Source organism: Artibeus jamaicensis, unplaced genomic scaffold, assembly GCF_021234435.1.
Source record: "Artibeus jamaicensis isolate MK-2021 breed Jamaican fruit bat unplaced genomic scaffold, CSHL_Jam_final contig_452, whole genome shotgun sequence".
Taxonomy (NCBI): domain Eukaryota; kingdom Metazoa; phylum Chordata; class Mammalia; order Chiroptera; family Phyllostomidae; genus Artibeus; species Artibeus jamaicensis.
The window spans coordinates 515,783-528,718 of NW_026521837.1; the positions used below are offsets into that span (position 1 = coordinate 515,783).

The 12,936-nt window shown below is 37.2% G+C and overlaps 1 protein-coding gene across 5 annotated transcripts in view; it reads right to left on the reverse strand.

The window, feature by feature from the left end:
- Positions 1–757: 757 nt before the first annotated feature.
- The window catches only part of HELQ (helicase, POLQ like), a 55,908-nt gene continuing 43,729 nt past the window's right edge, over positions 758–12,936 (reverse strand). For 3 of the 5 annotated variants that reach the window (XM_053666343.1, XM_053666344.1, XM_053666345.1), the window contains 3 exons: positions 12,697–12,810; positions 10,161–10,295; positions 759–1,424 (listed from right to left, as the gene is read on the reverse strand). In XM_053666343.1, coding sequence (XP_053522318.1) covers positions 1,332–1,424; positions 10,161–10,295; positions 12,697–12,810 — 342 coding nt within the window. In that variant the 3' untranslated portion in view covers positions 759–1,331. Of the gene's footprint in view, positions 1,425–10,160; positions 10,296–12,696; positions 12,811–12,936 lie in introns of all 5 variants that reach the window. The other 2 variants (XM_053666346.1, XM_053666347.1) reach the window with 1 other exon arrangement.

Sequence of the window (12,936 nt, forward strand, 5' to 3'; positions counted from 1 at the left end):
GCCGAAGAACTTAGACTGTGAATCTATTTGCAAAGTCTTCAATAGATGTCCTCAACAGGTAAGACTTTATGTAAGCCAGTTCAGTATTAATCAATATTGGTAGTTACTACCCTTTTCTTGGAGCTAACCAGTCATCTACATTTGAGCTACAATTCTGAAAAGGGAGTGGGGAGAGGCAATATTTAGGTGTGTTTGAAGAGAATCTTTAAATTGTTCATTTGAGTAGTTTTAATTCTCCACAAAGTTTCCTACTTTCTACAGTAAATTCTGGTAGGTGCTGTGCCATACAAAGATGATAAAAAAGGTCTCTACCTCCCAGGAGATTTGAAACTAATAGCATTTAAAAAGACACAGGCTGGTCTTCACTGAAGGTCACATTCGGCCGCAAGCTGCTTCAGGGCATTTTTAAGAGTTAGCAAAGTGGCAGAAGACATCAAGACCAAATCCAAAATTATGACTGTCCCTTTTGAGAGCTGTTTCCCCAACCAGAACCAGACAAGGAACTGCTGGCAAGACTACCTGGACTTCCATTGCTGTGAGAAGACAACAACTATTAAAGAGGATGATGTTTCCATGTGCAAATGGTCCACATCCCAGGTATGGGCCTCAGATGACTGCCACACAGAAGGCCCATTGCCTGGGAAGATCTGCACTGTCTGCACCCTGTCCTTCCTCTGTCCTCCATCCTTCTCACAGGAGGGTGAAGGGGGACCTGGGCACACCCCACCCTGGGATCCTGAATCATGGCTTAACTAATAATAAATATTTGTTGGAAAAGTAAAAAAAAATATATGAGCATAAATGTGGGGCTCATAATACTTACAGAAGGGCAAGAACTCATGCATGGGGTGGGAATGAGAATGAACTTGAACTTTTTCATACAGGAGACAGAACCTGAGCATTTTTAGTTGACAGTTGAAGTAGTAAGCACATTTTAAAGATAATTTTCTATGCACTTGGAATAGAATAAAGAAGTTAGGAAATGAAGGGTTTGGAAACTGCAGGGAAAATTCTGGAATTTTAAATAGTCCAGTTTGATGAAATAAATGGGTAAGAAATGATGAAAGATCTGTCTATAAAGGTAGGCTGCAGCAAGGTTGAGGAAGTTGGATTTCATTTTCGAGCAGATATTGTATAATGTATAAGATTTGAGTAAGATGGATTATTACTGGGAAGGTTACTGTAGTTATGGGTGATGGGTATATTCAAACATCATCCACAGTTCTGAATGTAAAATTAAAATAAATTTTTCATTTATAAATGATAAGGAATCTTTAATAAAACGTATGTACAAAAAACAATTCATATTTGAAAATGCTCATCAGACAGCTTCATGCCTTTTCAATGGAAGGGAAATCAGAAGGTAACCTCAATAGCTCTTCTGCTTCTTCTTGCAAAGCTTCTGCTTTTTCATGCAACAGCATCTACAATAAAAACATCAAGACATTAGAACAAAATAGGCATTGATGGAGAAATGTTAAAATTTTTTACCACCTGAATCCTTACACATCAGCAATCTAGACATTAAAAGTAATGAGATTGAAAAATAGCCATTTAAGAAAAAGCGATCATAGTAAATGAAGCTGAAGCATATAGTTAAAGCCATTTTAGCTGACTGCTACATTTGGTATACCAAAAAAAAAAAGGAACTCTAATACTCTCAAAGATTTGTTTTAATTGAAGACTGACCACTTAAAATTAGCTTTTAATCTATAAAACCTAAGACAATTTTGCAAAAATTTAATTAGAACTTGAAAATGTTATCCTTCATATACATATTTTATTATTCCTTAGAATTTAGTATGCTATCTTTTGAAAACCTACTACTTTTTCAAAGGGAAGTTTTATTCAAGTTCCTAAAACTAACATGGTTAATTTCAAAAGAAACATAATGAGCAAACAAAATATTTCTAAACATGGCACATAGTAGATATAAATGAATATTTACCAAATAATGATTTTCCCTCTATTTTTTCTAGAAACTGGAAATAAAATGTTGGTAGTTATTATAGCTGGGTTTTGTGTATATTGGGGTATTTATACTACTTCTGTTACAAAATTTTATAATAAAAAGTTCAGCAAAATCATACTGAGGGGAAAAAGTGAAAGGGAAAAATCCACTCTACCAATTTGGTATAAAGTATAGTATTACATATAATGCTTGTAATCTATATAATCTATATTGTTATATAGATTATACATAATCTATATAGAGAGAAATAGACTAAAATGTACTCAGATAAGTTTTCCAGCAGCTGAGGTAATGGTGACCATGTGAAACAAATCCCCCAATATGCCCTCTAAAAACCATACCGACCAGTAAGTAATACCCAAAACTTGTGTCAGCAATAGTTGAATGAAGAGGACACCATCTACTTTAAATTACTCATAGTTAAAAAAAATCCACCAATTTCCAACAGAGCCATTTCTTAAGCTCTCATTCCAAAGTGTTTGCAGAGATCAAGGTGGGTTTGAGAAAACAAAACAAAACACACACATGAAACAAGGAAGAGGAAAAACAGAGGGTCTCAGATTAAACAAAATCACCTTCAGATAGAGAAAGTCTACCCTAAGTACAAAAACACTGTGAAAAGAATCTCAGTGAAATGGGTAGAATAAAATATTCCCCAAAATTAACTCTACTGAATCAAGCCCTGACACAACCATGGCAGTTATCAATAGGTAATTATAGAACAATGGTCCAGGAACTAGCCTGATTTCTTTAAAGTTTGTTTCTCAGATCTAAAGCCAAGCCACAAATCACAGAGACAAACTCAACACTTGGTTAAGAAAATCCCTTTCTGCATCCTATAATAAGTGCTGCACAATCCCAGAATGCTTCGCTTTGCTGACATATACCTAGACAAGTGTTTCGAAAAAGGAAAAGTATGCTAACTTTCTTCCTTAACTCCAGCAACTTCTGCGTTCCCAAGCCATAAAAACCCATAAGCCCCACACTTGGAGTGTATTGCTTGGGAACTTATCTTGGTTTTCTCACCCTCTGAAGAACCTCAATAAATCTGACTTTGTTTTCATCAGTGTTCTTGGTCTAAATTCTTCTGTAGCTGGAGATAAAAACCCAAACTTGTTTTGACATTAGTAGATTAAAGCATTGTTTATGAGAAAGGATTTAAAGTATGTGAAACTCTAGGAGGCAGTCTTGGAAAGGCAATACCTCTAGGGGAAAGAAGGAGTGAAAGGGAGAGCTATTCTTTGGAAGCTGGGCATTGAGGGGGAAAAAGAGGGCAAAATTTAGGCACCTGTAGGAAAATTATGGAAATTAAAAAAATCAAAGAACACCACTTTTCCTTGCATTCCTCTCCCACCACAAGGCACCCATTAATGAAACTACACTGACAAAAGAGAGACTGTTGAATAGTATTCTCATTAATCACTCCAAATGGCCATCTTGGTCTAAGAGATGCAGAAGCATAAGCAGCTCTGATTATACAAGACTATCCTATAAAAAGAATAGAGAAAATGATAATCAAAGCACTTCAGCTCATAAATATTCCTGTCCTTGAAAGCAAACCATGACACTGTAACACAATATTCCAAACAGAATTAAGTAGTCTCAAATAAACACTTGGAGACATGGGGAAAAAACACATCCTTAATAAGAAGTCCAAAACTAATAACAGAAATGGACCAAAAACAGAAAAAAGTGAAACAAAAGTTGAAGCTCAGGGACAAAATACAAGAAAAAGGCAAATTATATCAGAAATAAAAACTAAATAATGAGGTGTTCAGGGAAGAATAATTTGAATAAAAACCTAATTAAGATCACTAGGGAAAAAAAGCAGGAAAACAATCAAGATAATGAACATGAGATGAAGAAAGAAGTAAAGAATCAGAGAAATTGAAGGGGAAATGGGCAAAGAAGATCCAACATGTACATAATTGGAGTTGCTAAAAAAGAAAAATAAAACCTTGGCTGGGTAGCTCAGTTAGTTAGTGTCATCCTGACATGTCAAGGTTGCGAGTTCAATTCTCAGTCAGGGCACATAAAAGAATCAATCAATGAATGCATAAATAAGTAGAACAAATCAATTTCTTGCTCTCTCTCCCCTGCTTCCTCTCTCTCTGAAGTCAATCAATAAACTAAAATTTTAAAAAAATCAAGCAATGGATCAGAATATTTAAAACTACAACCTAAGGAAGCTTCCATAAATAAAAGAATATGAAGATATACCCTAGTAAAAATATTTAAATTTAAAGCTAAAGAAAATAGCTTCATGTTTCATATATTCAAAAACAAAAAAACTCACTCATAAGGATTGGGGTGAGCAAATAAAATGGAATACAAAGAGACTCTGTGTTTCAAATGAGTAACATGACTGCCTATTTTAAAAGTAACACTTAGGCACATTATTTCAATTACATATTCTCAGACTAAAGACAAAAAGAGCTGTAAATAGATACTGAATTCCAGTTAGTAAGTTTTTTTCCTCAGCAGCCTGCTTTAACAAATCTATAATTATTTTAAAGTATTTTAGGATTCAGTAAAATAGGTAAGTATATTAATGAAAATAGGACTCAGGTTTTTCACTGTTGGAGAAAGGAACTAAAAACATGAGAAGGGGGAAGGCTACAATGAGTGTGGTGGATTAAAAATGATTAGAAATTCTCGGACACCTCTACTGACAGATTGAATTTAATTCTCCTGTTCAATGTGTGCTGGCTTTGGTGATTTACTTGTAACTAATAAAATGCAGTGGACATAATGCTGCATGATTTCCACAGCTCTACTAAAAAGAAGCTTTGCAAGTTTCCATCTTGGTTTCTTGGAATGAGACCATTCCAAGGCCTCTTGAATGCTCCCTTCTCAAAGCCCAGGAACCATGCTGCAAGAAACTCAAGCTATGTGGAAATTAAAAATACATAAATAAGAAACTCATAAAGTTTTAAAGATCATACCATATTTAATAAAAGGAGACAAAGATAATAAACTAAAAACCTCTGAACCCTTGAACTTCAACAGAGAGGAAGCAGACTGAGAAAGCTACCTAGCTGCAGACATGGGCCATTGCTTATAAAAAGAAAAGAATGGCCCTGCCTGGCATAGCTCAGTGGATTGAGCATGGGCCTGTGAACCATACGATCCTGGTTCGATTCCTGGTCGGGGCACATGCCTGAGCTGTGGGCCAGTTCCCAGCAGGGGACTCACGAGGGGCAACCAGGGATTGATGTTTCTCTCCTTCACTCCTTCCCTTCCTCTCTAAAGATAAGTAAATAAAAAATCTTAAAAAAAAAAGAAAAGAATGGACTCCTGGCCAAGACGGAGGCATAGGTGGAAATAGTGTGCCTCCTTGCACAACCAAGTTTAAAGACAACAAAGTTTTAGTAACAAAAATGGAACCAAAACACAAAAAATTGACCTGTACCGAAGTCCAATAACAACAAACTGTAAGAGGGGCAGAGTCAGTGGCTGGTGGAGCGGGGTCAGGTAGGAGAAATCAGCCCCACCAACCCAGGAGCGCAGGCAGTGGTTGGCAGATCCCAAGTGTGGGGTGGCAACAGGCAGACCCAGTGAAAGTGCAAGGTGGCAGGCTGGCTGACAGCAGTCACACATTTGTACACAGATAAACCAGGCAGAAGAGCGAGCAGTGAGACAGACTGCGCAGGTTAGGGCCCCAGTGATGGGAATGAAAGCCTAAAAGCACCAATTGGAAAAACTTTTGGGGTTGAGGTGCTGGGAGAAGCTCCCAGGCTCACAGAGAGTTTGTTGGAGAGACCCACAGGGTCCTGGAGGGTGCACAGGCCCACACACCAGGGAGCTGGCACCAGGGGGGCCCAGTTTGCTTGCGGGAAGCTGCAGATGGGACTGAAATCCTAGACAGAACATGAAACAAATGCCATTACCCCTCTCTGACCCTGCCCCCACATACAGTGTCACAACTCAGCGACTGGGTTGCCCCACCCTGGTGAACACCTGAGGCTCCACTCCTCACACTTAACAGGCATGAACAGACCAAAACATTATGGCTCAAGAAGATCTCAAAGCCCCAGAGCCCATAAATCTAAGCGAACAAGAAATTGCCAACTTGTCAGAGGCACAGTTCAAAACACTGGTGATCAGGATGCTCACAGAACTGGTTGATTTTAGCCACAAATTAGAGGAACATATGAAGGCTAAACTAATTGAAATGAAGAGAAATGCATAGGAAACCAATAGTGATGGAAGGGAAACTGGGAATCAAATCAAGGGAGTGGACCAGAAGGAAGAAAAAAAATGACCAAACAGAAAAGAATGAAGAAAGAAGATTTCAAAAATATAAGGAAATAGATAAAAAATAAAAAAAAATGTACTTGAAAAGTAACTAAATAAAATTTAATATTAAAAAAATATATAAGGAGAAGCTTAGGAACCTCCAGGACATCTTTAAACGTTCCAACATCCAAATTATAGGGGTACCGGAAGGAGAAGAGAAAGAGCAAGTGGAAAACTTATTTGAACAAATAATAAAAGAGAACTTCCCCAAACTGGCAAAGGCAATAGACTCACAGGAAATCCAGAAAGCACAGAGAGTCCCAAAGAAGTTGGACCCAAGAAGAAACACACCAAGGCACATCATAATTACATAAGCCAAGATTAAAATGAAGGAGAGACTCTTAGAAGCAGCCAGAGATAAGAGGACAGTCACCTACAAAGGAGTTCCCATCTGACTGTCAGCTGATTTCTCAAAAGAGACCTTACAGGCAAGAAGGGGCTGGAAAGAGGTATTCCAAGTCATGAAATCCAAAGACCTACATCCAAGATTGCTCTATCCAGCAAAACTCTCATTTAGAATGGAAGGACAGATAAAGTGCTTCTCAGATAAGATCAAATTCAAGGAGTTCATCATCACCAAGCCCTTATTATATGAAATGTTAAAGAGACTTATCTAAGAAAAAGAAGATAAAAATGATGAACAGTAAAAGGACATCAAACTCAAACAGACCTAAAACAAAAGCAAACTAAGAGGACAGCTAGATCAGGAGCAGAATCATAGAAATGAAGATCACATGAAGGGGTAGCAACAGGGGAGTGAGAGGAGGAGAAGGAGGGAAAAGGTACAGAAAATAAGTAGCATAGACGGTAGGTAGAAAATAGATAGGGGGAAGGGCAACAATAGTATGGGAAATATAGAATCTAAAGAACTTGTGACATGTGGTCATAAACTAAAAGGGGGGAATGGTGGGGGAGGGGATGTGCAGGGTGGAGGGGAATGAAAGGGGGGAATAGGACAACTGTAATGGCATAATCAATAAAATATATTTTAAAAAAAGAAAAAAGAAAAAAAGAAAAGAATGATTCAGATGAGGGAATTTGGAGCTAGGAAGAATCATTCTCAGAGAGCAGAACTGGCTCCTAATCAAGAATCTAGCCATATATACTTGTCTGGATATCAGATGTACCACTCATTTTCCCTCTTTTTGAATAGGACTGTGGTTATCCTATCCGTTTCACCAGTGTAGGTGGTCTATCACTTAGACTTGATTTAGAAGGGTATGGACATTGAGGTCCAGCCTGAGTTTGATTCCATAAAGAAATAAATCTTTTAGGGATGAACCTATTTTGTATGTGGGAGAAATGTAAATAATTTGCGACCAGAGGCCAAACATTAAAGATGAATGAAAATTGCTTGGCATTCCCCTCATGGAGAGATGGGGGTCTAATTCCCCTTCCTTTCAATCTGAATTGATTTTAATAGCCTTCTAGTAACCAGTTCTATACAGGAGACTACATAACTTCTGAAATTAGTTTATAAGGTTTCTTCTCTTTTCTGACTTGATTTCTCAAAATGTTTACTTTATGAACATTTCCTCTAAAAATCCAGTTGTGCCCTGGGTGGTGTGGCTCTGTCAACTGAGTGTCAGACTGTGTTCTGAAAGGTTGCCAATTTGATTCTCAGTCGGGCACGTGCCTGTGTTGTGGGCCAGGTCTAGTTGGGGGCATGTGAGAGGCTACTGATCAATGTTTCTCTCGAACATTGATGTTTCTCTCCCTCCTTTCCCCTATCTCTAAAAATAAATATAATCTTGAAAAAAAAGAAAAGAAAACCTGGTTGCCATGCAATTAGAGACCCAAGCCCCATGGAAAGAAAGCTCCACCTGAAAGCCCCAGAATAAAGGTACTTTTCATCTGCCAGTCATGTGAGTGACCCATCTTGGATATCCAATCAAGTCAAGCCTTTAGATGACTACAGTTCCACTTGAAATCTGACTGTAACTGTATGAGGTTCCAGGAAAAATACCCAGCCACACTCTTCCAGAATTCCTAATTCACAAAAAATGAATAAAATAAAATAGCTGTTTTAAGTCCCAAAGGCAGAAGACACTTAATCAAATGATCATAGTATTATCAGTACTGAAACCAACTGACACTCTCTGGCTCCTGGCACAGTGTCCCAAGGAGGACACACATCATTTCTGTGGTATTACCACAAAAAACTGCATGACCTCAATATAATTCTAAATGGTTTCCTATTTTCATTCTTACTCCCCTGTTTGCAACCTCTGACCTACTCCACTATTCAAAATCCTGCATAAAATATCAATTTTTTCTCTTTCAAGCTGTCAGTAAAGCAAAAAGGACATATCTTAGTGCATAAGGTAGAAGCAATGTATTGAGAATGACACAGAAGTGTGGGTCCCTGGATACAACACCAATTCCCCATATCAGCTATGAATTGCTTATGCTTGAACTTGTCTAATAAACTCTTAAAATTTAAAGTCACTCTTTTTGTCCATTGTTACTATAGCTCCATTTGCATTCTTTTTTAAAGATTTTTAAAATTGTTTTATTGTTGTTCAATTACAGCTGCTTGCATTTTATTTATTTATTTATTTATTTATTTATTTATTTATTTATTTATTTATTATAAGCAGGGAAGGGAGGGAGAAAGAGAGGAAGAGAACCATCATTGTGTGGTTGCTTCTCCCATGCCCCCTACTGGGGACCTGTCCTGCAACCCAGGCATGTGCCCTGAACTAGAAATGAAACCAGTGACCCTTTGGTTGGCAGCCAGCACTCAATCCACTGAGCCTCACCAGCCAGGGCTGTATTCTTAATAATATAGTCTAATTCCTCAGTCCTGGCTCTACAACTTACTTATCTTGTGTTTCCTTGGGTAAATCACTTAATTTCTTTAAAAGAAATTATTTTATTTATTTATTTATTAATTAATTCATTCACTAATTCATTCAAACATATATTAAACACCTACTCTAGGCTGAATACTGTGCTAGCTGCTATTGCAATGAAAATTCCTATAACTTCATCACTATGAACACTACACACTTCCAATCTAATAGAACAAGGTCGATTTTAGTGTCATTAAATTGAAGATAATAGTGATGGCACTTTTATAAAAATCAATGAAGATATTATAAACAGTGTGAGCACTGTTCAAAAAAGTTAGATGGAAACTTATTTTTTAGCTCATTCTGATCTGTATATAACAATAGTGTAGCAATGTAGTTTTTTAAAAAGCTAAGCAATCTCAGGCTACCAGAATAGAACTACAGTTGAAATCAAGAAGGAAATAATCCCAAACTGCTATGTAGTGGCTTTACCCACATTGAGGAGAGTAATGACACATAGGACTGCATCTAGCAAAGGGTAACTAGGACAGTACTAGGTTATTTAAAACAGTTGAAACAAACAGAAAAGAGAAACCCTTGTTGATAGTGAGAACTGTTTTTAAATATGTGAAAAACTACCACATGAATGAAGAAATAGAATAGTTTCAGAAGGTAGTATTACAATACAATGGTCAACATTATAAGAAGGCAAAATTGAGCCTCGTTATAATGGGATCCTCTTTGTGATATTGAAAGTGTCCAAAAACAGAACTATGTACTTTTTGAGGTTGTAAGCTCGTTGTCAAAAACAGAAAAACCAGATGTTGAGTGTGCTGAGGAAAGGACTTCTGTGAAAGGCTGTAAGGAGACAGAATTTAATGAATTCTATCTAGACTTCCTTGTACTTCAATGAGCTCTTAAAATTGTGTTTTTTAGGAGGTCCTTTTTCTCTTTATAGCCTTTTATCATAGCAGATATACTATTTTTATCCATATATTATGAGTTTATGCTTCTGGGTCTATTTGTTTTCATGTCTAAGGCATAAGGAGATAATAACACAAAATGTCATAAAGATTAAAAAATAGTTGGCTTACCTTTGCTGATGAAACAATTTGCTTGGCCTGGCGTCTTGATAAGTGATCAATTGTCCTTATTAGCACTTCAGGATCTGCATTAGCTAAGTGTGCTAGACTTTTATAACCTGCATTGTATAACTGTTTTGCTCGACCCTGAAAAGTATTACAAAAATCAGTAGGATCAGAATTTGGAATTTGGAAAAAATAACTGTTTTATTAAAGGGAAAAATTTCACATGCAAGAGATAGGAATACACTAAGATAATAAAGTAAACATGAAGAGATATCACATCAGAATCCTGAAAATATATTTCAAAAGATGTATTTGATTTCAGAAATTTATATGGAACCATAAACAACCCCAAATAGCTGCAGCAATTTTGAGAAAGAAAAACAAAGCAGGAGGGATAACAATACCTGATACCAAACTGTATTACAAGGCCACTGTAATCAAAACAGCCTGGTACTGGCATCAAAACAGGCACATAGACCAATGGAACAGAACAGAGAACCCAGAAATAAACCCAAGTCTCTACGGTCAATTAATATTTGACAAAGGGGGAAGAAGCATAAAATGGAGTAAAAATAGCCTCTTCAACAAATGGTATTGGGAGATCTGAACAGCTATGTACAAAAAAATGAAACTTGATCACCAACTTATATCATACACAAAAATAAATTCAAGGTGAATAAAAGACTTAAATATAAGTCATGACACCATAAACATCCTAGAAGAAAACATTGGCAGGAAAATCTCAGACATTCTAGGCAGCAACATCTTCACTGATATGTCATGTCCCCTAAAGCAAGGGACATAAAGGAAAGAATAAACAAATGGGACTGCATCAAATTAAAAAGCTCCTTCATGGCTAAAGAAAACAGCATTAAAATAAAAAGAGAACCAATTATATGGGAAAACATATTTGCCAATGATACCTCAGACAAGGGATTGATCTCCAAAATATACAAAGAACTTACATGACTCCACTCTAACAAGACAAGCAACACAATTGAAAAGTGGGCAAAGAACTTGAACAGACATTTCTCCAAGGAGGACATACAGTGGGTCTAGAGACCTATGAAAAGATGTTCAGCATCACTAGCTATCAGAGATGCAAACTAAAACCACAATGAAATACCACTTCATAACCATCAGAATGGCCACCATAAACAAATCAACAAACAAGTATTGGAGAGGATGTGGAGAAAAGGGAACCCCAGTGCACTGTTGGTGGGACTGCAGACTGGTGCAGCCACCATGAAAAACAGTATGAAATTTCCTCAGAAAAGTAAAAATGGAACTGCCTTTTGACCCAGCAATCCACTGCTGAGATTATACCCTAATAGTCCTGAAACACCAATCAAAAAGAACCTATGCACCCCAGTGTTCATAGAAGTACAATTTACAATAGCCAAGTGCTGGAAGCAACTTACATAAGTGCCCATCAGTAAATGAATGGATCAAAAAACTATGATACATTTACATAATGGAATTCTATGCAGCAGAGAGAAAGAAGGAGCTCCTATCCTTTGGGACAGTAGGGATGGAACTAGAGTGCTAGGTGAAATAAGCAAGGCAGTGAGGGACAAATACCATATGATCTCACCTTTAACTGGAACATAATTAACAAAAGAAAAAAAGCAAGCAAAATATAACCAGAGACATTGAAATTAAGAACAATCTAACAATAGCCAAAGGGGAGCGGGGAAGGGACAGTGGGGAGAAGGGTTTTCAGGAACTACTATAAAGGACACAAAGACAAAACCAAGGGGGAGGGTGGAAGCAAGGGAGGGAGGTGGGTTTGGCTGGGGTCAGGGAGAGTGGTGGGGAGAAAATGCAGACAACCGTAATTAAACGACAATAAAGTAATTTTAAAAACTCCTAAAAAAAAAAAGATGTATTTGGGTGGTTCCAATATGATTGAAAAATAGCCTCTGTGCAGCTTATATCAACTGATATGTGTTGCAATCAGCAATGAGAAATCTATTATGGCACTTAAGCTAGGGGCATTATTTCAGACCCTACTGAAAATATTCTAGTCTAGTATCCTTAAAATGTTACTATCTACTGAGGGGATTGTGGTGTGTGTGTGTGTGTTCCCAAGCAGAAAAGCTTCTCTTATTCAAGAAATGAGTAACAGAGAATAAATTTAAATTAAGGGCTGGTAAAAAGAGAAAGCTGAAAAACCAGGTGAGAATACGTTCTTCTAAGTCTCTTAAAATATGTAAGTAAGCCTTGTTACCAACTAATACTGGTACCTTAAACAAGCACGAAGTCTAAACAACAGATGGTACTTGTTTACTCAAGTGAAGGAAGGAATAGATGTTAAGGATGAGTAGAGCACACATATACTGGGAGAGCATCACCTTTCCCTATTGTTATTTGTTTATACATTTGTGCTTCCAGATTAACAGAGGATTTCTAGGAGGCCATGGCAGCAAATAATTGAAGAAACAAAAAAGATTTCCATAAGGCTGTTGTTGTCACTTACCCTGTGACAAAACTTTATGGTTAGTTGAAAACATCTCAACTGGGAAACTGGGAAGCTACTGACCTCTAAAACTCCAGTCACTTCCATGAGCGGGACTAATTCTGCCCTTACACAGTAAGTCAACTTCTTGGTAAGTTCTACCAGAAGGGCTCTATAAACCCAAAACTCCTCAAGTTCCTGCAGAACACAAAGAAATATACAGAATTTAAGTCTGGCAAGTCATTTCAAAGTTTAGTTTGCATAGTAGGGGGCTCAGAGAGGATGTTCCTTTATGTAACTTTTGGAACTTGGGTTAAGCCAGAG